Source organism: Zingiber officinale, chromosome 8A (assembly GCF_018446385.1).
Source record: "Zingiber officinale cultivar Zhangliang chromosome 8A, Zo_v1.1, whole genome shotgun sequence".
In the NCBI taxonomy this organism is placed as follows: Eukaryota; Viridiplantae; Streptophyta; class Magnoliopsida; order Zingiberales; family Zingiberaceae; genus Zingiber; species Zingiber officinale.
Window position 1 is genome coordinate 45,768,416 of NC_056000.1, and position 23,351 is coordinate 45,791,766.

Here is a 23,351-nt window from a genome sequence, read left to right on the forward strand (position 1 = left end):
AAAATTTAGTTAAATCCAAGTACAAACCAAACCAAATCAAAACTTGGAAGCCATACATAAAATCCCTAACAAATTTAAATTTTGCCAACCATAATAAAAATAAAACTTTTGCTAATGACAAATTATACCTATCATTGGTTTTTTTATACATTAAGTATTAAATATATATCGAACGAATGTCTTGGTAAAATTATTGTCTATGCGATCTTAAAGCCACGAATTCAAATCGCAAAAACAACTTCTAGCAAAACTAAGTACAATAAACTCAATCCCAACTCTTCCCCAAAACCTGCACGGGATCATTGACCATTAACACAAAGGTTTCCTTTCGTCAATTAAAAATGTGAAGCGGCTGAATTATAATTGCAGATAGAAAACCAAACTGCAAACACTGTAAAGATCTGTACAAGAGATTAGGAAGGAGAAAGTGTCTGCATGGGCGGCACGGAGAAGGTTTGTTAGGAGCGTAAACTAAATGGTTTGATGTCCCTGCTCCACATGTAGGATAGAAATTGTACAGGCAGCTCTTCAAGCAGCGACTGAGCCACCGAAACTTGATTACCTGTCGAGAATCACAAAAAGTTCATTTCAAAGTTGATTGTGGCCTAGGTTATAACTATTGATTTAAATGTCACAAACATTATTGAACTTGCATAGCTGCTTGACTAGAACTCTTTATTCCATACCACATATCCATCTACTTACCCTGCAAATCCCGCATAGGAACAAACTGGACGATGTCCCGAGTAGCTATTCGTCCTGTGGAGCTCTCTAATCTTTTTCCATTATCAGCATCCAGGAACTGCTTGCAACATTGTGCAAGGCATTGAGTTAGTGTTAAGGATAGATCATAGAATTCCATAGGCGATTGTGATAATGGTGTAGATGATGAACCAATCGACGATACAGGAATATAAATATATTGTAAGTATGAATGTGATGACAACATCCTAACCTCCATTTCTTTGAAATCAGCACCTCCTACTCCAACAATGAGAATCGACATGGGTAAATCAGAAGCCCTCACGATAGCATCCACGGTTGCCTGCAAATCAGTAATAACTCCATCCTGCAAAGGAAACATCATCGATAAAATGAAAGCAAACTGTGGACTTATAAAATGATAAGATAGGACAGAGGGTGTAGTTACCGTAATTATAAGCAATGCATAGTACTTGTTTTGCCCAATAGATAGGGATTGGGTGGCGATTTCTGCAGCTTTACAGATCACTGGTCCAAACAGAGTTGGTCCAGAAAGGGCCACATTATGTAGAGCCATTGCATAGGCCGCCATAATGCCTTCTACTCCTGAAACCTAAAGCAATAAAAACAATGCGCAAGTGAACCATAATATCTAACCAGTTTCTCAAAAACGAAATATTCGACAATTTTCAGCCAAAACCCAATATAACTTAGCTTATCAGAGTAGGAATAAGCTAATAGTCTGATAAGCTAATAGTTAGATCTATGTATTGATAGTGTGGGATATAGTTAAGACTGATGGTTTCAGGAAATTAAGTTCGATAATGAAAAATTATATATATTTGAGAGAACTTTATCGCACTCTCACCTCGCTCTCCCCAGGACTCCCATTAAGGTTGAAACAATGAGAAACTGATCCATGTGATATCCTCCCACCAAAACCCCATGCAGGAAAGTGCTTATCAGAATCATAGAACTGCAGGACCTCCCCAACACTTATTATGGCCTGAAGCAAAATCAGGTTAGGGGATTTAGAAAAAATGGCTTTCGAACAAGGTAATGGCGTAACATTTATGAGGAAAGAAATAGATATTTCACCTGCTGGTAGGAATTTAAGCGTCCAGATGGATCAATAAAATGCAAGGAAGAAGTATGTCTTGGATCTCCGTTTGAAGCTAAACAAACAAATATAAATAAAACAGTCAGAAGCATGTACGTTTCTGTAACTACTGAAAGCAATATTGAACTCTTAAAAGCAGAAAACTCTGCAACTTAAATGGTAACTGAAGTTGCAAAGGAGCAAGCATGCCATAATGTATGTTTATTGATCTAGTTTCGTGTAAATTTATTTACAAGGTTTGCACACCTGTAAAATCAATTGCAACCATAAAATTAAGCTGAAATCCACTGGATATATAATCCAAGAAACTGAATTGAGATTTTTCAATGAAATTATCCACAAACAACTGTCCTTTCAGCATCTGAAACAAAAACAAATAAATAATAATATGATTATAAAAATCATACAACCTAGTAAAATTATTGAAAGCAGAACGAAGCTAGATTCACCTTTTTGGCACCGTGATGAGAATGTGCGTAAAAATTTGCACTACCTCTTTCCCATGCAAGCTTCTCAATATCTGCCACACTAGTCTGAAGCGTGCTGTTAGAAGAGAATGATTATGAAATAAGAGAGCCGACAAGGCACATATAATAAGCAGACAGATTTTTATTACCCTAGCTGTTCATGCTTGCCACTGACATTGAAATCAAAACATTCAATAATCAAAGGAGAACATATAATAAGTAGACAGATTTTTATTACCCTAGCTGTTCATGCTTGCCACTGACATTGAAATCAAAACATTCAATAATCAATGGATTCTCCTGTAGAGAAAATGCATCACAATTGGGTCAGGTCTTATAATATAAGAAGACAAAAGCTAATTCATTTTTCAGATTTTATGAACCGAGTGTGGAAGCATGCCTTGCTGCCAAGCTGCTGCATGCGCAGAGTCACAGGTTTCCAAATCGGGTTCAGGTCATTGTTGACAACTTCTGTTTTGCATACTGGAATAATGATACCACTCTCAACCACCTTTGATATTCGTAAAAATGGATCCTGTAATATGAAGAATGGAAAGAGTTAGCTAAAGTGAGAACTAAAAATTAACTTAATCAAATCTGTAGATCAAAGCCTTGAAATGTATACACTTTTAGAGAAAACATCTTTATTTTCCAACTTTGAACAGCGGAATGTTATCTCAAAAGCATTCCTGGAAGAAACTGGCTCCTCAGCATGCACAGTTATGGTTCCTGAACGCACACTAGAAGGCCCCCTTTTTTGTTGGAGAGTTAGAGTCAAACTGCTGCTTGGCTTGGTCACTATCTGTCAAATATACAGTAAATAAGCTATGTACAGAATGTGTGTATTATAGATTAAAATGTTTAACGGCAGAATATTTTGTTACATGCCTCATGACAAAACAGGTTATGAATAAACCTTACCATGTAGCTGTAAACAATCATAGATGAAAATAGTTTAAGTCTACAATCTACTATATCCATAATGTGAAAATAGTTCACTATGCAAACAAAACAGGTTATGAATAAACCTTACCATGTAGCTGTAAACAATCATAGATGAAAATAGTTTTAAGTCTACATTCTACTATATCCATAATGTGAAAATAGTTCACTATGCAAAGAAAAATGTCAGTCATCTGGAACCAACTAAAAATGTCAAACCAAAACTAGATTTTAATGGGAAAGAATTTCTAACCTCTGACAAAACACAAGAAGCTTCTCCAAGATAGTCTTGCTCATTCAAATTGATAGTCTGCAAAAGGTTGGAACTAATTAAATACTGAACAAAAACTCATTCAGTAGAATTAGAAGAACATATGGTGTCTTCACTGAAGGGAGATATATAATCAAGAATTATAAATAAAAGACAAACTTAAATCTACTATTTTAACAAATAAACATGAGCAACTCATGTTAGTCTCAACTATATGGAGTTGGTTATATGGATTTTATCTCTCAATTAAACTAAAGACCATATTACTAGTTACATTAAGATCTTTTTCAAATCAGTTTGAAAAGTTGGTCTACTTCTATCCCTAAACCTTTAACTCCAACTAATTCAACTTGATGGATCCATTCCCAGAACATTCGTCTGTGTTTGAGGTTGGCTAGCAACCTAACACATCCCTCAACCTTTTTCATCCGGGCTTAACCAGCATTGATGGTTTTTAACCAATTCAACTTGTTTAAGTGAAAGTTCTCTTAGGCATCTTTGAACATATCTACACCATCTTGACTAATTTTCATTCATTTTATTATTTATTGAAAAAGTCTTCTAACAGAAATTGTCATAGGATCATAAAGATACTCTATCTTCTATCATGGTAATCATGATATTCTTGGACAAAATACATCATAATCACCAAGTTTGTCCAAAATTATTTGGAGTAATCTTATTTCTCCATTAGGCTGTTTGCAAGGTAATATCACTTGTAATATTCAAATTAATTAAATCATTTTTATTTTTTATTTTTTATTTTTTGAAAATATAGCTGCTCTAATTTGGGTAAAGGCAAGATTTGACGTTGGCAACAACTTTCAACGCTCTTACCAACTAAACTAGTTCACCTTTAATTTTTTTTTTTTTATGTTATTGACTAATTTCTCTCTGGTCACCCTTTACACCTTCCACGCTAGTAGATTCCACTCTTTTAACAATAGAATTTATTAGTTGTCTTCAAACATGTCCACATGATCTCAACCAATTTTATTACATTTTATCATCCATTGAAGCTAAACCTAATTGCTTTCTAACTTTAAATTATTTTACTTTATCCTTCATATTGATTACACACGTCCATCTTGTACAAAATAGCATATAAAAACGATGGAAAAAACAGATGGTCGAGCATGACAATAAAGTTGACCAACCTACAGATTAAATAGAGATAAAAGAAAATCAAAGGCCAACAGGAAATAATAACAAAGTAACCAGAGACAAATGGCGGTAAATGTACAACCCAAAAATATATTTTGTTTTCTTAGTAAAATCTAAGTTCAGTAAAAAGCAATTACCTTAACAGGCATATTATGATATTTGGTGTCCACATCATAGACTCTGATACTGCCATGTGAAACAGTTGAGAAGCAAACAAACTTGGAGAATTTGAAAAATAGTTTGGAAGTAGATTAACAAGCTTACACCAAGTGTTGAACAATTTCAAACTGGTAATTGATGGTAAATTTGGTGATCCAAGTAGGACTCAGATTATTCATTATCACTTCTGTACGCCCAAGTTCTTCAAGAATACCATCTGTTCTTTTCAAATGGAGAATGGCAAGTGGATCACTCTGTAATACAAAATTGAAAATGCACCGCTTACAAAAACATAAATAAGAAGAACAAATGATAATTTATAAATTTAAATTTATTAAATTTAGATAAAATGTGTGTGAATTGAATTAAAAAGATATATGATTGTGAATTAAATTTAGACAAAATGTGATTACTAGTTATATTGGCAACTATATTAAGTTTCTTTGCAAGTTCTTTGGTAAGAATAAGAAATCGGAGTCAATCCCCTTAACAAGAACTACTCGTCCTAGAAAAAAAAAATAGTCATACACCTCAATTGACTCCAAACTCCAATTGTAACTCAAGCTCAAATGCGTTTTTTGTCCAAAAGGCCTAGAAGTGTGGGTTCCTGTATTAAAAGAAAAAACGGGATTTTTTAACATGTTTGTTCATTCCTATTACTTATTTTTTAAAAATTAAGCAATTTTTATTCTATCTTCCCATAGTTCAATCATTCCTCAGTTTGTGCATTTTCCTTTTATGCAGCTATGTGAATTTTATGAAGAAGAAAAAAATTAACTGAATCATACATGAAAAATAATTGTGGACTCAAATTGACAGATAAAGGAAATACAGACAACAACTATTGGGAAATTATGTTAGGACATCAAAGGTGATGCATATAAATTTAAAATTTCAGAACAGACATACCTTTGACAGAACATCAAGGTCACGTAACTTTGAGGCAGATAATGATAGCTGCAAACAAGAAGCCTGTTAAAAGCAATAAATGGAAGAAGAATAGCATAAAACAATTCTCAGTTAAATATTGCCAATTTCCAGAAAATGGAAGGACAAAAGCATAGGCAACCTATCCCAATTATCACAGAATTGAACATAACAAATAACCATGAATGATTGGACAATGAAAAACTAACAAAGAATAGGAGTATGTCCTTTTTATTAGATAAAAATCATATTAGCTAAATGGCTAATAAAGTGAGCTCCAATTATATCTCCCTAATTATTACTCTGCTAATGTAGGGACCGGTGAGATAAACAAGGTCAAAAACATATTATCCAATATCAGAGGAATTAATTAATAAAGGACAGAGTGCATATCTTTTTATCATTGGTAATGTTCAACACAACACAAAACATCTATAAAATTCAAAATGGGGATTTGGCAAGATGTTCAAATTTATTAAGTTTGTATAAATTCTAGTACAAGTAGATAATTCAGAACTCATACCCAGTTGTCACTTCAAGTCTAGATATTTAAAACAATTGCATTAAGAAAAATCTTGAAATAATCAACAAAAGTGGCAATATTTTGATAATCATAAAACAAAGAGATATGGTCCTAAAAATTATGGGGATAACCAAAAGTAGATGAAAATCAAATGGCATCTTCTACAGTAAATAACATAAAAGTCATTTTTGTATACCCTCTCAGGTGCAGTTCATAATAAATACAGATGTACTATAACCAGAGAGAGCACACTGCCTTTTTTTCTTATTCCATTTGCAAAGAGGAAAACAAGCACAAACATTAAATGGCATCTAAATAAAATTCCCTCTCTCATGACACGCAATTGAAATTTGACTGTAAATGCAATACAGATTAAAAGCTATTCCCCTCAGCTCCAAAGTATCACCCTTATCTGTAACTGAAAGAAATAAAACAAATAAGATGATCAAAAGAAAATCCCATCCAACAAGTCAAAGGGAATGAGCAACGAGGCCATATCATTAGCATACTGTTCCCCTGTTTTGAACGTATATGCGACAGTAGACTCCAAGATGTGAAATTGAGTTATTTTGGTAGTAGCATCATCAATGAGAAATACAAGCCATCACAAAGAGCAAGCTTACTGAGGCATGCCAAATGATACTTTTCAGGGTCAAGATCCTTAATTTCCCCAGAATCTTGAATAAATGCGGGTTGCTGGATTTACAATAGCAAATGACATTGTATTTTTATCTCTCTGCAAGGTTAAAGTTGTTTTTTTTTTCAAATCAGGAAAATAGGCAAAATTTAAAACTACAATTAATCCTCTAAACACCGATTTCTTTCCAACTGCCTGTTATATTTTATTGCATCTCCGGCAACAAAGTTCCTTTTTCCTGTACAGAAAAGAAAATCTCTGAAATCAAAGATCAGCTACCATTGCAAAATATTCTGCAAGAAAACCAACTCTAGCATAAATGATACACTGGACGCGGACAGTCAATAAATACAAGCATTTCGACCGTAATCGAAAAGAAACCTCGAAATAGCAATCTTTTACTAAATAGTAACGGATTAAGCCCCTAGTCCTATCGGTAAAAAACAAAACATCACCAATTAAGCACAAAGAAACCAACGACAAACCAAGCGAAATTTCGATTAGGGTTAGCGGGACCACCTCAAGAGTAGTGTAGAGACCGCGGAGACCGCGGGAGTGAACAAGGTATCCAACCGCATCATTGGCCTCCTGCTGCGCCGTCGCATGCGCCGCCAAGGCGGAGGAACCCCCAGTGCCGACCGCCTGCTGACCTCCCTTCACATCCGAGCAGCACCCGCCCATAGATCGACAAGCCGCTTCGGTTCTCTCGCCCTCTACCTTTCTCCCTCTTCTCTCTCTCGTAATCCTTCGGGCTTCGATTGGATGCCCTGCTCTCTTCTTCGCGATCGGAGATGGAAGCAGTGACGGTGGTTGGTCGTGGTGGTTACCATATATTGTAATCGAACGGCGTAGGTTACATGTTACTCATTCCGCGTATTTCAGATTTTCTAATAAATCACTGATCAGTTTATAGCAAAAAAAAAAAAAAAAATCAATAAATTTATAAATATGCAATCAAATTCTGTAAAAACAAATATATCAATCAATTTTTAATTTACTTATTAGGTTTGTAATCAATAGTCAATTAATTCACCAATCAATCTGCTAAACTTTCTATATTATTAAAAACTTTCTAAAGTGCTGATGCCATAATTTTAATTAAAATTCATTAATGGAAGTAAAAAAGTAGTCAATTTCCTTACCAACTTTTACCGGGCCATTTGTTCTAGTGTAGCAGTTATTTACATAGAAGGTCAGGCACCGAATTGACTACTTGTTGAAGTAATCACTCATACATGTACCAAATGTGCTAACATGTCGGAGCAATTAAAATTCACTAATAGTCTTATGAACAATCATTTCAAATTGAAACCATAATACATGAATGTAATCAATCTTATAATTTAATAAAATTTATAGTATAATGTAATGTAATTAATATTCATTACTATATTTGGTCAAAGAGATGATAAAAATATCCTTATAACTAAATTTAAGTAATTTTATATTTCATTTTTTTTCCTCATTCCTATATAAAAAATAATATCGAGTGAGGACATATAGAGATGGGTGGTAAAAATGGAGTTGAGATAAGGAGTGATGTTGGTGGCCTTCTTCGCCATGGCCTTATGGACCGGTGGCGTGACAAGAGTAGATGCTCGGCTCAAAGTCGGCTTCTACTTCCAAAGTTGTCCTCACGTTGAAGTCATTGTTAAAGAGGAGATTGAGAATGCCCTCAGAGATGACGAAGGCGTCGGCACCGACCTGCTCAAGATGCACTTCCATGATTTGCTTCGTCAGGGTGATCAATCACACTCCTCCTCCTCCTCCTCTCGTCAAATTGTAACGTAAGGGATTTGAATTGCTGACGAATCGAAGTGTTTGCATCGATCAGGGTTGCGATGGTTCGATTTTGTTGGATTCCACCAACAGTAGCAAAGCCGAGGACTCGGAGATAACCTCATGCTTGAACGATTCGACATTATCGATGTCGTGAAGGAGAAGCTGGAAACCGCTTGCAGAGGAGTTGTCTCTGTAAGTACTCGAGATACTTTGATGTGATCAACCGACTTAAAGTTAGGTCTTATATGTTTTTGATGTTTTGTGTCTAAGTGTACAGGAACTTAGGAACACAAGAAGTCGAGCAAAAGACCCAATGAGCGAAAAGGATTGCATGGAACTTGAGTCAACGAGCTCAGTGTATCTGAGGGACGAGGAGCTCCGGAAGAGTACACTGATAACCATGATTTTACTGCATTATTTTGATTCATATATGCATGGTTTTGATGTTGATTTCATAGTTTAAATCATGGTTATATTACATTTTGGTGCATTGCATAGATTTTGGACTTAATTACAAATTATATTATTTTTGTATTATTTGATGCTAATATTTGATTCTTATTTTGTAGGCATCAAAGGATCTTAGATTTGGATCTATTTGGACCGGAATTGGGCTCAAATAGGAGTTCAAAAGACAAGATCAAGCTTTGGGTCGATTTGGGCCGTTTATCAAGAATAGGACAGATCTGGACCATCCGTTGAAGATCTGGCCGATCCAACTTAATGGGGAGCAGATCTAAGCCATTGATGAAGATCCAGAAGTTTTGATCCAGATCTGAGTTCACCCAGCCATTGATCCAGCCGGAATAATCTGGGCCGTTCATTGAAGATCGGCAGATCTGGGCCATCCAGTGATGATCTGATCGATCCGACCTAAGGGAGGGTAGATCCAGACTCTAGATCAAGATCAGTACCTTCGGATCGGATTTTGGGCAAGCTTTCACCGTTGATTTAGCTCCAAATTGCTCCTAGCCGTCCGTTCAAATCTGGATCAGATTTAAAACAGAAGCTACAGTTCCCTTTCTTCTTCATCGAATCCTCCACGCACAGCAGCTTCGTCCCCGCGGCATTTCTCCGGATTCCGACCCCGATTTCTTCTCCAATCATCTTCTCAAGCTTCTACCTCGGTGATAATCTCTACGACAGCTCATCCCGATCATCTGGAGCCTCCGGTGGGTGTTTCTTCCGGCGAATTTTGCATTTCTGTTCTTCTCTGTTCCAGCGCCGATTTGGAGGTGGTCTTCCAATCGGCGACTCCGATTCCCATCAGAGACGCTTGGAGGTGGTCCGCCGTCGTTCCTGAGCTTCATCCGATGCCCATCCGCAATCCACAGTGCTCATTCCGATCCAGAGTTTCAGATTTGCAAATTTCCAGCATTTTCGACACTTGAGTGAGTTCCGGGATGTTCTTAGCTCGCCGGGGGTGGTCCGTCGGTGTAGTTGAGCACTCCTTGAGCTGATATGCCACTGAGATGTTCCATTGAGGTCCAAAGTTGGGTGGTCTCGACTTTGGCACTCTTGTGTGACGGCAAGAGTGTGAAACTTGTATGGATTGGTTGTGAGTTGGATCGGTTAGGGTTTATTTAGCTTTGTTACTGTTTTATAGCTTAGCACAGATTACTTTTATGTTTTGTTATATTTTTATGCAAGTAGTTAGCATTTCTTTCCTTGTTGAAGCTTAGTTTAATTTTAATTTGTTGCTTGGTTAAGTGTTTAGAGTTTAAATTCAAGCTAGGGTTTTAATTGGTGTTGTAGATCAGATTTATTTGCATCTTGTATTTCATTTCTTAGTTTAAGAGTGTGTCAATGATTTAATCTCAATGTAGAAGTGACAATGCGTTAAGGTTTGATTGTTGGCACATAGGTAGGTTTTAGTTATGCATTAGATTAGTTCTTATTTTCTGTGCTTTTCATTTGTTAGATTTAGATTTAAAGCTTTAAAACCCCCAACTCCATTTTTATATAGAAAACCCCAAAAAATAGGAATAAAAAGACAATCCTAGATTACATCATACTGTTGATTCCTCGAGAGCGATCCTGGGCTCGTTACTACAACGTTATTGTGAAATTAAGGGGTTCAGTGAATATTCATTGTTAATTTGATAAGCCTATTTGTGACATTTAATATAGATTTTAGGCATTACCAAATTTTGGCGCCGTTGCCGGGGAAAACGTTAATATGCAATGTTTGGTAATTTTAGGATTGTTGTTTGATTGCTTTCATGATTATATATCCATGTGTTGATTTTATTTGTTCCTGAGCCTTCTAATTTTATTTGCTAGTGTTTCAGTGTAAGAACAGGAAATTCATGTGACCATAGATCCATATCATCAGTATTTTGGAAATGAGATGGAGAATTATTTTTATCAGCCTCAGTACTACCTACCTATGGAGCAATGGAATAGGTACGAGGATGTACAAGAAAAATTTGCAGAGTCAGTTTGGAAATTCAATGAAGTTATGCAACAAATGAGAGAGCATCAAGAGCAACAATTTGCAAGGATACAGAATATACAGAGTCAGTTAGATCAGATAGCATCATCCATTAATCAGTTACAAGCACAGAACTCCAGTGGAGAGATGGAGAGTAGTGATTTTGTCAGGCCTGGCCCTATTCCCATTTATTCACAAGATTTATCTAATTTTATTTGTGATGATGATGTAGTTCAGATTTCTGATTTTACTGATAGTGTTGCTTTAGATGTTGTTGAAGATGCAGGTATTGTTGCAGAAGATGATTTAAGTGTAGGGGATTGCTTACTGGAAGCATTACCTCAAGAATCACCAAGAATAGAGGATGTAAGTGTAGGGACTTGTGCTATGGAGCCAAGCACCCAAGAATCGCTACATGAAGTTGAACATTCGCTAGAACTGGAGTCTGAGCATTTATTTGAGGAGAAAGAGGTAACAAACACCACTCCAGGTACCTCTCAAGATGACAAGGTGAGTATTTTGTGTAATTTTTCAGAGAATTTCATTGAGCTACCATTTATTGATTTTATTAGTTGTGATCTATATTCTGAAATATTTTCTACCCACACTAATGTTCTCCTATTTTCTTTTTACCCCACATACGTGCGGGAGGTATTTTCTTTTATTGATGTTGTAGGAGAACACAAGCTCCTGGAGTGGGTGCTAAAACTGAACCGATTAAGACCTCCAGAAAGAATGGTGAAGGGAAAAAGGATTAATAAAAAGAATTTAAGTGGAATCATGATTACTCCACTACCGGGGTGGATACTACTTCTAAACCTTCTTCAACCACCGGGAAATGAAAGGGGAGTTGGTTCTAATTTTGCTTCCTCTTGCATTTTAATTCATGCTTTGTTAATAAATTCGTTATACGTTTCTTTGGTTTAATACTTTGCATTTACACTTTGTTTTTACATTTTGCATTTTATTTCCATATTTTCTTCCATACTTTTCATTTTGTTTGGTATACATAGCATGTCATTTGAATAAAATTTTTCCATGGGAATTTTCTAAGTAATATTTTTAAGATGGTAAAGGTCTCTTAAATTTGATCATTAATTTTAGGTCATTTGACATGATTGGATGCTTTTCTTACATGATATTGGTTAAATGGTAGTGGATTCCAATTTGATCAATTAAGCTTGATTGCATAAAAAATACCTAGAGAGGACCACTTCAAGCCTACACTTTATTTTCTTGTAGTGTGGCATGTACTCATAGCAATTGAACTCTAGAACTTGCTTAATTTCTTTTCAAAGTCACAATAGCATATGTATGCATGGAAATAAAGGATATTGTCATTCTTGTTCCATCATATTTTCCATTTCTTTCTCCACAATTTTCTTGAAACATTTTCATTTCATCTAGCATTCAAACCCTTGACTATCTTTGCTTATCATAATTTCATTAAGAGTTTTAATTGAATCCTTGATGAGTTAGATTGCTAAGATGGACAAAGATTTAAGTGTGGGGGAAGATACATATGTTATGAAGTCATGGAGGTTCCTAATACAAGTTGATTGGAAATTATGGAATTGTGAAATCATTTGTTGTAGAATCTAATTTTTGAAATCAGACTTTTCTGCTATAACTGTTTATTTGAAATGCAAGGATTTGGATGAAATCAGAGGTATGGAAGATTTCGGATGACTCAATGCTTTCCTATTGATGCTTGATGTGTAAAATGTGCAGTAATTAAGGCAGGAATTGAAGATTCTGTTCTTTAGTTTTGTTGGTTCAAAAGTTTGATGTATTAAACCAAAGGTGCAGGAGTTGGTGATGCTGAAATTGATACTGATCAGAATTGCTTTGATTTGAATCATTGGGGTTTTAAGAAGCTGAATTCTGATTTTGAATAGGAACTAACTAGATTAGCAACTCTAGCTTGTTGTAATTATTTTCGAAGTAGGCACATCAAGTTGCAACTTCCAGAAATTTCATTGATCTATAATAGCTTCACAAATAATTGCTGCTAATCTAGATTTGAAGAGTATCGATATATGCAGAATTTTCAAAGAAATGAGAATCAGAATTCTCAAAGAAATCATATATGCAGTGAGGAACATGGTAAACAAAATCCAAATTAGAAGAGTATCAGTTGGTGTATCCTGATTTCAAAGAAAATTGTTCAGTGCTAAATTGGAAGCCTGTCTTCAGATTTTTGGAGAAGCAAAAACCATACAAAGATGGACAAAGCTGCAGAAATTGAAGAGAGCAGGATGATAAGAAGATAAATTCAGTTGTAATGCATTGAGCTGAAATCACATTGAATTCCAGTTGCTGAAACTTAATACATGAACCTGATATTTGAATGGGTACATGTGCTAGCTCATTGATAAAGGTTTAATTCTTGGAGAAATTGAGGAATTAGTCTGTCAGCAGTTGTAATCAGGAAACTGGAAATCTAATCAGTGAGTTGGGTTGAGTTGAAAATTTGGAAGTTAAGTTTCTGTCAGAATCAGATACAAATCAACAAAAACCTTGTAGTTAGGAAAGTTGTTGCAAACTCTTGAAGTTGAACTGAATTTGATTGCTGAATTGCTGAGATTCTGTGCAAGCTGCATGATTAAAATCAGAGTGCTTGATACAAGTTTTGTGCCAATATCAGTGAGCATTCTTGAAATCTGATTTCTGAAATTGGATTATAGCAGTTGGTATAGTTAGCAATTCCTCCATCTGAGCAGCAACAGATTGCATTTCTTGAACTCTATTTCAGAAACAACTAGTTGCTGGAATTTTGGTTTAAAATTCAGAGACTGTAGTTAATCAAATTGCTGGAGCATTATTAAGTGTTCAAACTGCTTAAGGCAGTGTGGTATTTTGAATGACACAATTGAAACTGTAAATCTGAATTCTGGAATTTGAAATTGAAATTCTGTTTGGTGTCAATTCTGCATGCTAATTTTGAATAGCAGTAACTATGCAGGAATTGATGAAGTGGCAGAAATGCAGAATTTGGTGCCAATATGTTTATGTTATTTTTGGATAGCAGCAATCTGAATTTAAATTTCTAACATTCCAGAGCTAAATGATACTCTCATCTTAGCTGGATTCTATTTGATTTAAGCTGAAGCCACCTAAGAATCTCAATCCTGAAACTTAGGCCTTAATTCTGGAAATTTTGATTTTGAATTCTGAATTCTGAAGCTTAAAATTGCAGACACACCTTAAGATTTCTGGACTTCAGAAATGAGAAGTGCTGTAGAAATGGAAAAATCAGAACTGAGAATCTACAGAAATTTGATTCCTGGACTTCAGTTTCAACAAATTTCCAAACTGCAGAACATGAGAAGTGCTGTGATTTGGTATCAAGATGTATCAAAATTTAGTAGCAAGTTTAAACCAGGGAGAAACTCAAGTAGAGTCCTATATTGTGCAGCAACAAATCGTATTTGGCCTTCAAATAAAGAGAAAGAAATCCCAATGGAAAGTCATATTAACGGATCAGAAATATGGGAATTGTTTTCAACAGTGAACTTTGTATCAACCTAGCCTATTGAGTAACAACCTCTTGCTGAAACTCCTTAATTACTGAAGAATTATAGTAGAGTTTTTTATTACTCATTGTTGGTTAGTGTTTGTCCCTTCCTGATTTCTCTATGCTTCAAAACTTGAAAGTCATTAAGTGGTAACTGAATTTGTTAAGAAGTTGAATGGTGAATTGGATTTTAGTTGTGAGTGCCAATTTTGGTGTGCAGATTTATAATTATTGAGAGGTCTAAATGAAACTTTTGATCCCTTGTGAAAGACATCTGGTGTTCTCTTTTCTTCAAGATTGAAGCCATCTTGGAGTCTTCACAGCTACTATTGGTGGAGTTGCTGAATTTAAGTCAGTTGCTGGAATGTTGCAAACTGATAGAATTTTGGCACACTGCAGCTGTAATCTAGTAAACTGGAATTTCAGGATTTAATGATGATACATTCAAACTCAAGGAGATAATTGTTGGAAGAAGAAGTTAATGTGTTGGATTCTACAAAGATGTTTCTGGAAGTTGGATTGCTTAACAAGGCAGGATCTGGACATTTGAAGTTCTGCAACAATTCTGTAGTTGTTTAATTCTGACAGTGCTACTAGAATTCTGCAGGAACAGAAATGAAGGAGAGTGCAGAATTTTACAGAACAAGGATTGTAGCATTTCTGTTAACTGAATTTACAGCAGCTGTGTCTTGGTTGAGATGACATTTGATTTCTGAAATTCTGATTTCTGAAACTGACATACAGCAGTTGCATGCATTTGGAAATCTGTAATTTGACTCTAATGTATCAAGTTTGTACCAAATTCTTATTAGCAGTCCTAAAATCAACAAGATCTCAAGTGAAACTCTATTAATTTCAGTAACAATTGGTTTCTCAATTCACTCTATGCCTTTTCAAACTGAATTTTGCAGAAACTAGAAGAATCAAGTTATGGAAATAGAAGATTTGGAAATGAAGAAACAATGAACTCTTGAAACTACTGAAATCTTATCAAAATGGAACAAAATTCGAAATTCATTTGTTAAGCACCATTCCACTCGTGGAGCATTTCAAGATGGTGCTTTGAAGAAATTACAATCCAGCAACTCTTTTGAACAATTTCAGAAATGAAAGAAGGCTGAATTTTGTTGATTCTGGAAATTGCAGAGGAAGTGAGTTGCTGGACCTAGCTGAATTTATGAAGCTGATTGAATCAGAAACATTGTTTAATATTTAAAGAAGTTTAATGTATAATGAGGAAAAGCAGTAAATATTTGAAATCACAGGCTAAAATCTGGTAAAAAAAATTTCAGAAATGTAGAATCTGTAAGTGCAGAATTCAGAAATGGAGAAGTTCTTTCCAGAATGTTGCTACTGAAGCTGCACCAAACTTGTCCGAGCTATCTGCAACAACTTCAACATTTTGTGTGCCAACTCCAGTGCCAAATGATTAATTGAGTTCTCCATGATTCAAGCAAAAATTCCAATTTGATGGAAGAAGTGAAGATTGAAATCTGAAATCCAGAATTCTGGAGCAGTTGTATTTGTGGAAATATTCCTTGACCTGAATATTGAAACTGAATTTGAAACTAAGAGTTGGAATGAATTGAATGCTGAGTTTTCACCTCATTGAATTGATTTACCAAGAAATTAAATGTTGAATGAAATTGATTTGTTTAACAGAATTGTTTATTAGATAAGCTGGAATTGCTTTAACTCTTGGGTCTGGAAACTTAAGTCCAAGAATCTGTGAAATGTAGAAGAGCAGAGAAACTGGAATTCTAAAGGGTGAGGATCATCTACAAGTGAAGAGAAAAAAGAAATCTGAAATGAAGTGACCATTTTTTTTTGCTGTTTGGGAGCTGGATAAAAAAAAGTATCAGGATTCAAGAATAACCTATTTCATGCTAAGTTTCCTTTACAGAAACACCTGCCATTTCGTTGCTAATTGATATCCTTATCTTTGGAAATTATTTCTCATGATATGGGTCAACAATTTCATAGAATATGAATTCCTGAAGTTGAATCCTATTTCTGATCAGTTTTACATTTTCATTTGATGTTCTTTCCTTTCCGAGCTTACCATGAATCGAGATATGCAACTCCAATGGATTGATTTTCTGAATCTACTCAGTTTTTCAGTAGATCAGTAAAGTAGCTTGTTAAGTCCAGATTGCTGCCTTGGAAGCTGAAAACTGAATTTTACAGAATCTTGAAGTATCAAGTTGTTCAAATAGTGAGGAAAACTGGACAACAGTTCAAGCCAAATTCCAATTGTACAGTTTTAAATTTTCAGTGAAACATTTTGATAAGTTCTAGATTTTTGAAAGGAAACATGTTTAGTTTGAATTCTGATTCTGTAATCGAATTCTGGCAACTAAAAATTCAGATCTGCAAGAACAGAAATAGAGACAGTATGCAGAATGAATTTTGATCTTTTATCCATTTAATGCTTGGTGTTTCTACAGTTTACTTCAAAGCTGAATGACTAAATCTGGATTTTCTGAAATCAGGAAATCAAAAGTCAGAAATCTACAGTTTACTTTCTGAGTCGTATTGGACTTTCTGAATGACTGATTTCTGTTTGCAGAAATCTATTTCAAATTTCAGAATATGCACTACCAACTCTCTTCTAAGTTAAACCGTGCAAGTTTTAGCCTTTAGTTCTTTGAGATTTGTCCCTGTCAGCTGTACAGAAATCAGCATTATAAAGTTTCAGGAATTGACAGGATGAGGAGTATATGACAAGAATTGCAGAATCTGATTTCTGAATTCTATTTCTATTGCTGGATTCTATATGCAAAGGGGCTGCTGTGTGCCAGATCTTGTACTCCTGTGAAGCTGATTTCTTTGTCCAAGTTTTTGAAACTTTATCATTTTTATTGGAGATCTACTAGGAGCTGTATTGTTCAGAAATGGAGAATTTTCTGTTGCATTATGAGGATCTTGTAATGCTAAACACCACTGAAGCATAGGAAGAAAAGGGACAGAATCTGCAGAATAAAGATTGTAAACAGTGGTTAAAGTTGTTAAGAAGTGGAAGTGTTTCAACTAGTTGTGATATGATTCTATTGTCCGAGACGGACAATAGTTTAAGTGTGGGGGAGGGAATTCTTCTTCATTAATTGAGTTGAGATTATTTGAGTTTGCAAGTGATGAAATTGAAGAATTAAAGCAGAATTGAAGTGGGAAAAACAGAAGAAAAAAATAGCAAAACAAAGAGTATCAAGAGTGGAGATAGAGTATCAAGAATTTCGGTTAGCTATCAAATTGAAGAAGAGTTTGGCTTGGTCTTTTGTATTGATAAAAACAAATGGTATTCATCTCTTTTCACATCAAAATGGTCAACTCATCAAGTATATTCCTCCAATACTCTTACCTTCTCATTTTCTTCATTAATGTCTTTTCTTTTGCTACAACATTCATTTCAATTTCTCCTTTTGCTTCCATTTCAATTACTCATGATAAATTCCTTTTGATTCATGTATGCTATGTTTATAGTGGTGGAGAAGTAGAAAATAAGCAAGCTTATGGTAGTGAAGTGTTGTGAGTTGCATTGAGTGAGCTCCACTTATACACATGATTGAGTGTGAGAGCTAGAATAGGTAAATCCCTTGTGAGATTGCAACTTGTTTAATTTTTCAATTGGATTGAAGCTACCATACCTACTGATTATTGTTTGGATTGTATTCATGATTGTTAGTGATCTTTAGATGGTCTTAGCTAAATTCTTTTTACTATCTTCTAGGTATTGCTAGGGAATTTTCTATGGAGATGATTTTTAGTTTTCTTTACTTGCACGGGACGTTCAAGACTAAGTGTGTGGGATTTGATAACCATGATTTTACTGCATTATTTTGATTCATATATGCATGGTTTTGATGTTGGTTTCATAGTTTAAATCATGGTTATATTACATTTTTGTGCATTGCATAGATTTTGGACTTAATTACAAATTATATTCTTTTTTGTGTTATTTGATGCTAATATTTGATTCTTATTTTGTAGGCATCAAAGGATCTTAGATTTGGATCTATTTGGACCTGAATTGGGCTCAAATCGGAGTTCAAAAGACAAGATCAAGCTTTGGGTCGATTTGGGCCGTTTATCAAGAATAGGACAGATCTGGACCATCTGTTGAAGATCTGGCCGATCCAACTTAATGGGGAGCAGATCTAAGCCATTGATGAAGATCCAAAAGTTTTGATCCAGATCTGAGTTCACCCAGCCATTGATCCAGCCGGATTAATCTGGGCCGTTCATTGAAGATCGGCAGATCTGGGCCATCCAGTGATGATCTGATCGATCCGACCTAAGGGAGGGTAGATCCAGACTCTAGATCAAGATCAGTACCTTCGGATCGGATTTTGGGCAAGCTTTCACCGTTGATTTAGCTCCAAATTGCTCCTAGCCGTCCGTTCAAATCTGGATCAGATTTAAAACAGAAGCTACAGTTCCCTTTCTTCTTCGTCGAATCCTCCACGCACAGCAGCTTCGTCCCCGCGGCATTTCTCCGAATTCCGACCCCTATTTCTTCTCCAATCATCTTCTCAAGCTTCTACCTCGGTGATAATCTCTACGGCAGCTCATCCCGATCATCTGGAGCCTCCGGTGGGTGTTTCTTCCGGCGAATTTTGCATTTCTGTTCTTCTCTGTTCCAGCGCCGATTTGGAGGTGGTCTTCCAATCGGCGACTCCGATTCCCATCAGAGACGCTTGGAGGTGGTCCGCCGGCGTTCCTGAGCTTCATCTGATGCCCATCCGCAATCCACAGTGCTCATTCCGATCCAGAGTTTCAGATTTGCAAATTTCCAGCATTTTCGGCACTTGAGTGGGTTCCGGGATGTTCTTAGCTCGCCGGGGGTGGTCCGTCGGTGTAGTTGAGCACTCCTTGAGCTGATATGCCACTGAGATGTTCCATTGAGGTCCAAAGTTGGGTGGTCTCGACTTTGGCACTCTTGTGTGACGGCAAGAGTGTGAAACTTGTATGGATTGGTTGTGAGTTGGATCGGTTAGGGTTTATTTAGCTTTGTTACTGTTTTATAGCTTAGCACAGATTACTTTTATGTTTTGTTATATTTTTATGCAAGTAGTTAGCATTTCTTTCCTTGTTGAAGCTTAGTTTAATTTTAATTTGTTGCTTGGTTAAGTGTTTAGAGTTTAAATTCAAGCTAGGGTTTTAATTGGTGTTGTAGATCAGATTTATTTGCATCTTGTATTTCATTTCTTAGTTTAAGAGTGTGTCAATGATTTAATCTCAATGTAGGAGTGACAATGCGTTAAGGTTTGATTGTTGGCACATAGGTAGGTTTTAGTTATGCATTAGATTAGTTCTTATTTTCTGTGCTTTTCATTTGTTAGATTTAGATTTAAAGCTTTAAAACCCCCAACTCCATTTTTATATAGAAAACCCCAAAAAATAGGAATAAAAAGACAATCCTAGATTACATCATACTGTTGATTCCTCGAGAGCGATCCTGGGCTCGTTACTACAACGTTATTGTGAAATTAAGGGGTTCAGTGAATATTCATTGTTAGTTTGATTTACAAGTGTGACAGACATCGTTATTATACACCGGTGGACAAGAAGGATGTACACAGCACATTCAAGGGACGAGAAGTCGGGGAGGAAACATGCTTGAGAAGAAGGTCGGAATTGGATTCGTGTGAGTTCAACTGCAGATGATCGGAGCATCACTCAAGCAAAGTGGACCTGAAGACTCAAGGTGCCTCGACTGTTTAAAGGTGTCTCGAATGGTTAGAATTGATTAAACCATATTTGGGAACCAAGATGCCTCTGATGAACTTGAGGTACCTCGAATGAATAGTACATGAGGTGCCTCTAGAAGCGCCTTAAATGAACAGTAGTCGAGGTGCCTCCGATTGACCGAGGCACCTCCATTCGAGTAGAACCGTTGGTTGACCGTTAAGCAGCAGATAAAACTTTATCCAGCTGGAGGTATCTCCAACTGTTCCGAGGCATCTTTAATACAGTAACTTTTTCTAAAATGTTATTGATACTGTGCATTATTGTGGGGTCAGTGAGATGATGTGGGCGGGAGTCGAGACTACGGGGCAGTCAGAAGTCAAGATTACGTGGCGGTCAGAAGTCAAGCATATGTGGCTGTCAGAAGTCAAGATTAAGTGGCGGTCAGAAATCAAGCCTATGTAGGAGTCAAAAGTCTGACCTACGTGGAAGTCGAAGAGCCTGTTTACGGGTAGCTCAAGGGGCTCAGCTACAAGATGGGTTGGGTTACACATGAATGGCGTCTCGAATGATGGCTCAGGACTGGACATACGTGTCAATGGATCAAAGCATACAGGTCGGAATAGACCAGCCAAGAATACAGGTTGGGACTTATAGTCTTATGTCATAGTGCATGGATCAAGTGTACAGGTCGGAATAGACTAGCCAAGGATACAGGTCGGGACTTATAGTCTTACGTCACAGTGCATGGATCAAGCGTACAGGTCGGAATAGACCAGCTAAGAATACAGGTCGGAACTTATAGTCTTACGTCACAGTGCATGGATCAAACATACAGGTCAGAATAGACCAGCCAAGGATACAGGTCGGGACTTATAGTCTTACGTCACAGTGCATGGATCAAGCGTACAGGTCGGAATAGACCAACCAAGGATACAGGTCGGGACTTATAGTCTTACGTCACAATGCGTGGATCAAGCGTACAGGTCGGGATGCAGGATAGACAGAATTATATCAAAGCTTAACAGGTCGCGACTTTACAGCGTAAGGCAGGTCGGGAGATTACAGAATAGATCGCATAGGACAGGAAGAGACACATAGGTCTGGAGTTTTGAAGTGGTAAGCGCAGGTCAGGAGAGATAGGTCAACACCGACAGGTCAAGATTAGCTGATACGAGGAGTCAGTCCAGGGTTAACAGATAGGGAAAAACATACACGAATAGCATGCGCAGGTCTGGAAGCGGGAAATGTTAGTTAGAGCCCTAGAGTCAATCATTTGATGATTGTATGGACTCATTGTATCATATTCTTGTATATTAATAAAGGCATTTGTTTGGTTATTATACTTACTTGTATTGGTGTCAAATAAACTAAGTATAATAATGTCATTGAGTAGATAGTTCTCACCTATATCAATCGGTTAGTTGAACCGATAGTGAGATGATATAGGGAACACTACTCTAAATCATTTCTAGTCGAGTATTAACATTCAGGGAAAATGTTAATGCAATAAGACTAGCATGTAGGTCAACTCGATGACTTGATCTCACAAGTCATGGATATAGAGATATCAAGTTGACACATGGGTATACATTAGAGAATGTATACTGAATGACCCGCCATGAGAAAGTATCATGGATCGTTATATGAGTGTCATATACTTTCTCATGTGGCTATTAGTATGACTATTAGTCCTTAGACCTGAAGTCACCATGGATCCCTACATAAGGAGTTATGTACTTTGGTTTCATCAAACGTCACCCGTAACTGGGTGGACTATAAAGGCGATTACTGGGTATGTAACGAATTATGCAGAGGGATGTGAGTGATGTAGATGGGATCTATCCCTCCTATATGACGGGAGTGACATCGATATTCTTGATAGAGTAAGACCACGAAGTGTATGGCCATACCCAAATGAGTCAATATGAGATATTGAGCTCATTTGATTGAGTGAGTCTACTTGGAGTTCAAGATTTAGATTGGTCAGAGGATGACACGGTCTATGCCTCACATTGATCAATCTAGATGTCTAGGATAGAAGGACACTTGTCATATATTGTGAGGAGTCACAATTAATAGTCACAAGGTGATGTTGGATCTCAACATTTCTTGTAACTTTGGTAGCAATGATGTATTGCTAGATGCCGCTCATTGCTTATGTTTCTAAAGGAGTTTAAAAACATTGCCAACGTTACAAGAACCTATTGGGTCACACACAAAGAACAAGTGGATGGAGATTAGGTTCATAGGATAAACCAATTGGATTAGGTTCATATGATGAACCAATTGGATTCAGATTGATTTAAATTAGACTTATTGAGTTAGACTCAATTAAATTCAATTGTTGAATGAGTCTAATTTAAATTTGATTCATTGAGTCAATTTATATTAATGAATTGAGATTCATTAAATTGAAATTGACTTGAATCAAAGGTTGGATTTAACTCAACAAGGAAGAAATTGATCAATTTTGACTTGACCAAATAGAAGTTGAAACATCAAGTTTGACTTGATGCATTGCCACATCATGTAGGTTGACTCATCCTACATGGCATGACACATCCTTGCCACATCATCACCACCTCATAATGGTGTGCCACCTCATGGAGGTTACACACCCATACCACTTAATGTGGCCGGCCACATTAAATGAGGGGGTTACATTGTGTGGCCGGCCACACAAATGTGAGGAGGGGTTTTGTTTTTGTGGTAATAATGTGTGTATTCATTCCATCTTCTTCATTGGTCTTTTCCTCTTTGTTTTGCTGCTGTTGCCGTGAGCTTCCAAGGGAGGAGAAGGTGGTTGAGTGAATTCCAAGAGCAAAGGAAGAGTGAAGGTCACAAAGGAGGGATACTACATCTTGAGTGTATGACATTCCTTTTTGCATCCTCTTTTTCTTCCTTTCCAATCCCATTCGAGAGCTCTAGAAAGTACTAGCACACTTGGGGCTCTTTTCTCCATCCTTTGAGTGTGAGAGACACTCCTTGTTCGTGTGGATATCATTAGAGGAGTGTCTA

The 23,351-nt window shown here is 36.4% G+C and overlaps 1 protein-coding gene across 3 annotated transcripts; it reads right to left on the reverse strand.

The window, feature by feature from the left end:
- Positions 1-309: 309 nt before the first annotated feature.
- LOC122008787 (protein BONZAI 3-like) lies at positions 310-7,771 on the reverse strand. 3 transcript variants are annotated; one of them, XM_042564628.1, is made up of 17 exons: positions 7,432-7,571; positions 6,899-7,150; positions 5,735-5,782; positions 4,931-5,079; positions 4,804-4,852; positions 3,485-3,541; positions 2,915-3,091; positions 2,690-2,824; positions 2,528-2,589; positions 2,272-2,365; positions 2,069-2,183; positions 1,801-1,877; positions 1,571-1,708; positions 1,151-1,315; positions 956-1,069; positions 706-802; positions 310-562 (listed from the first exon to the last, which is right to left on the reverse strand). In XM_042564628.1, exons 4-17 carry the CDS (start codon positions 5,002-5,004, stop codon positions 459-461), a joined length of 1,458 nt encoding a protein of 485 aa, XP_042420562.1. In that variant the 5' UTR covers positions 5,005-5,079; positions 5,735-5,782; positions 6,899-7,150; positions 7,432-7,571; the 3' UTR covers positions 310-458. The 3 variants fall into 3 exon arrangements, with proteins under 3 accessions (XP_042420562.1, XP_042420560.1, XP_042420561.1); XM_042564626.1 differs by lacking the exon at positions 6,899-7,150 and having other exon boundaries at positions 7,432-7,771; XM_042564627.1 differs by having other exon boundaries at positions 5,735-7,150.
- Positions 7,772-23,351: the final 15,580 nt, after the last annotated feature.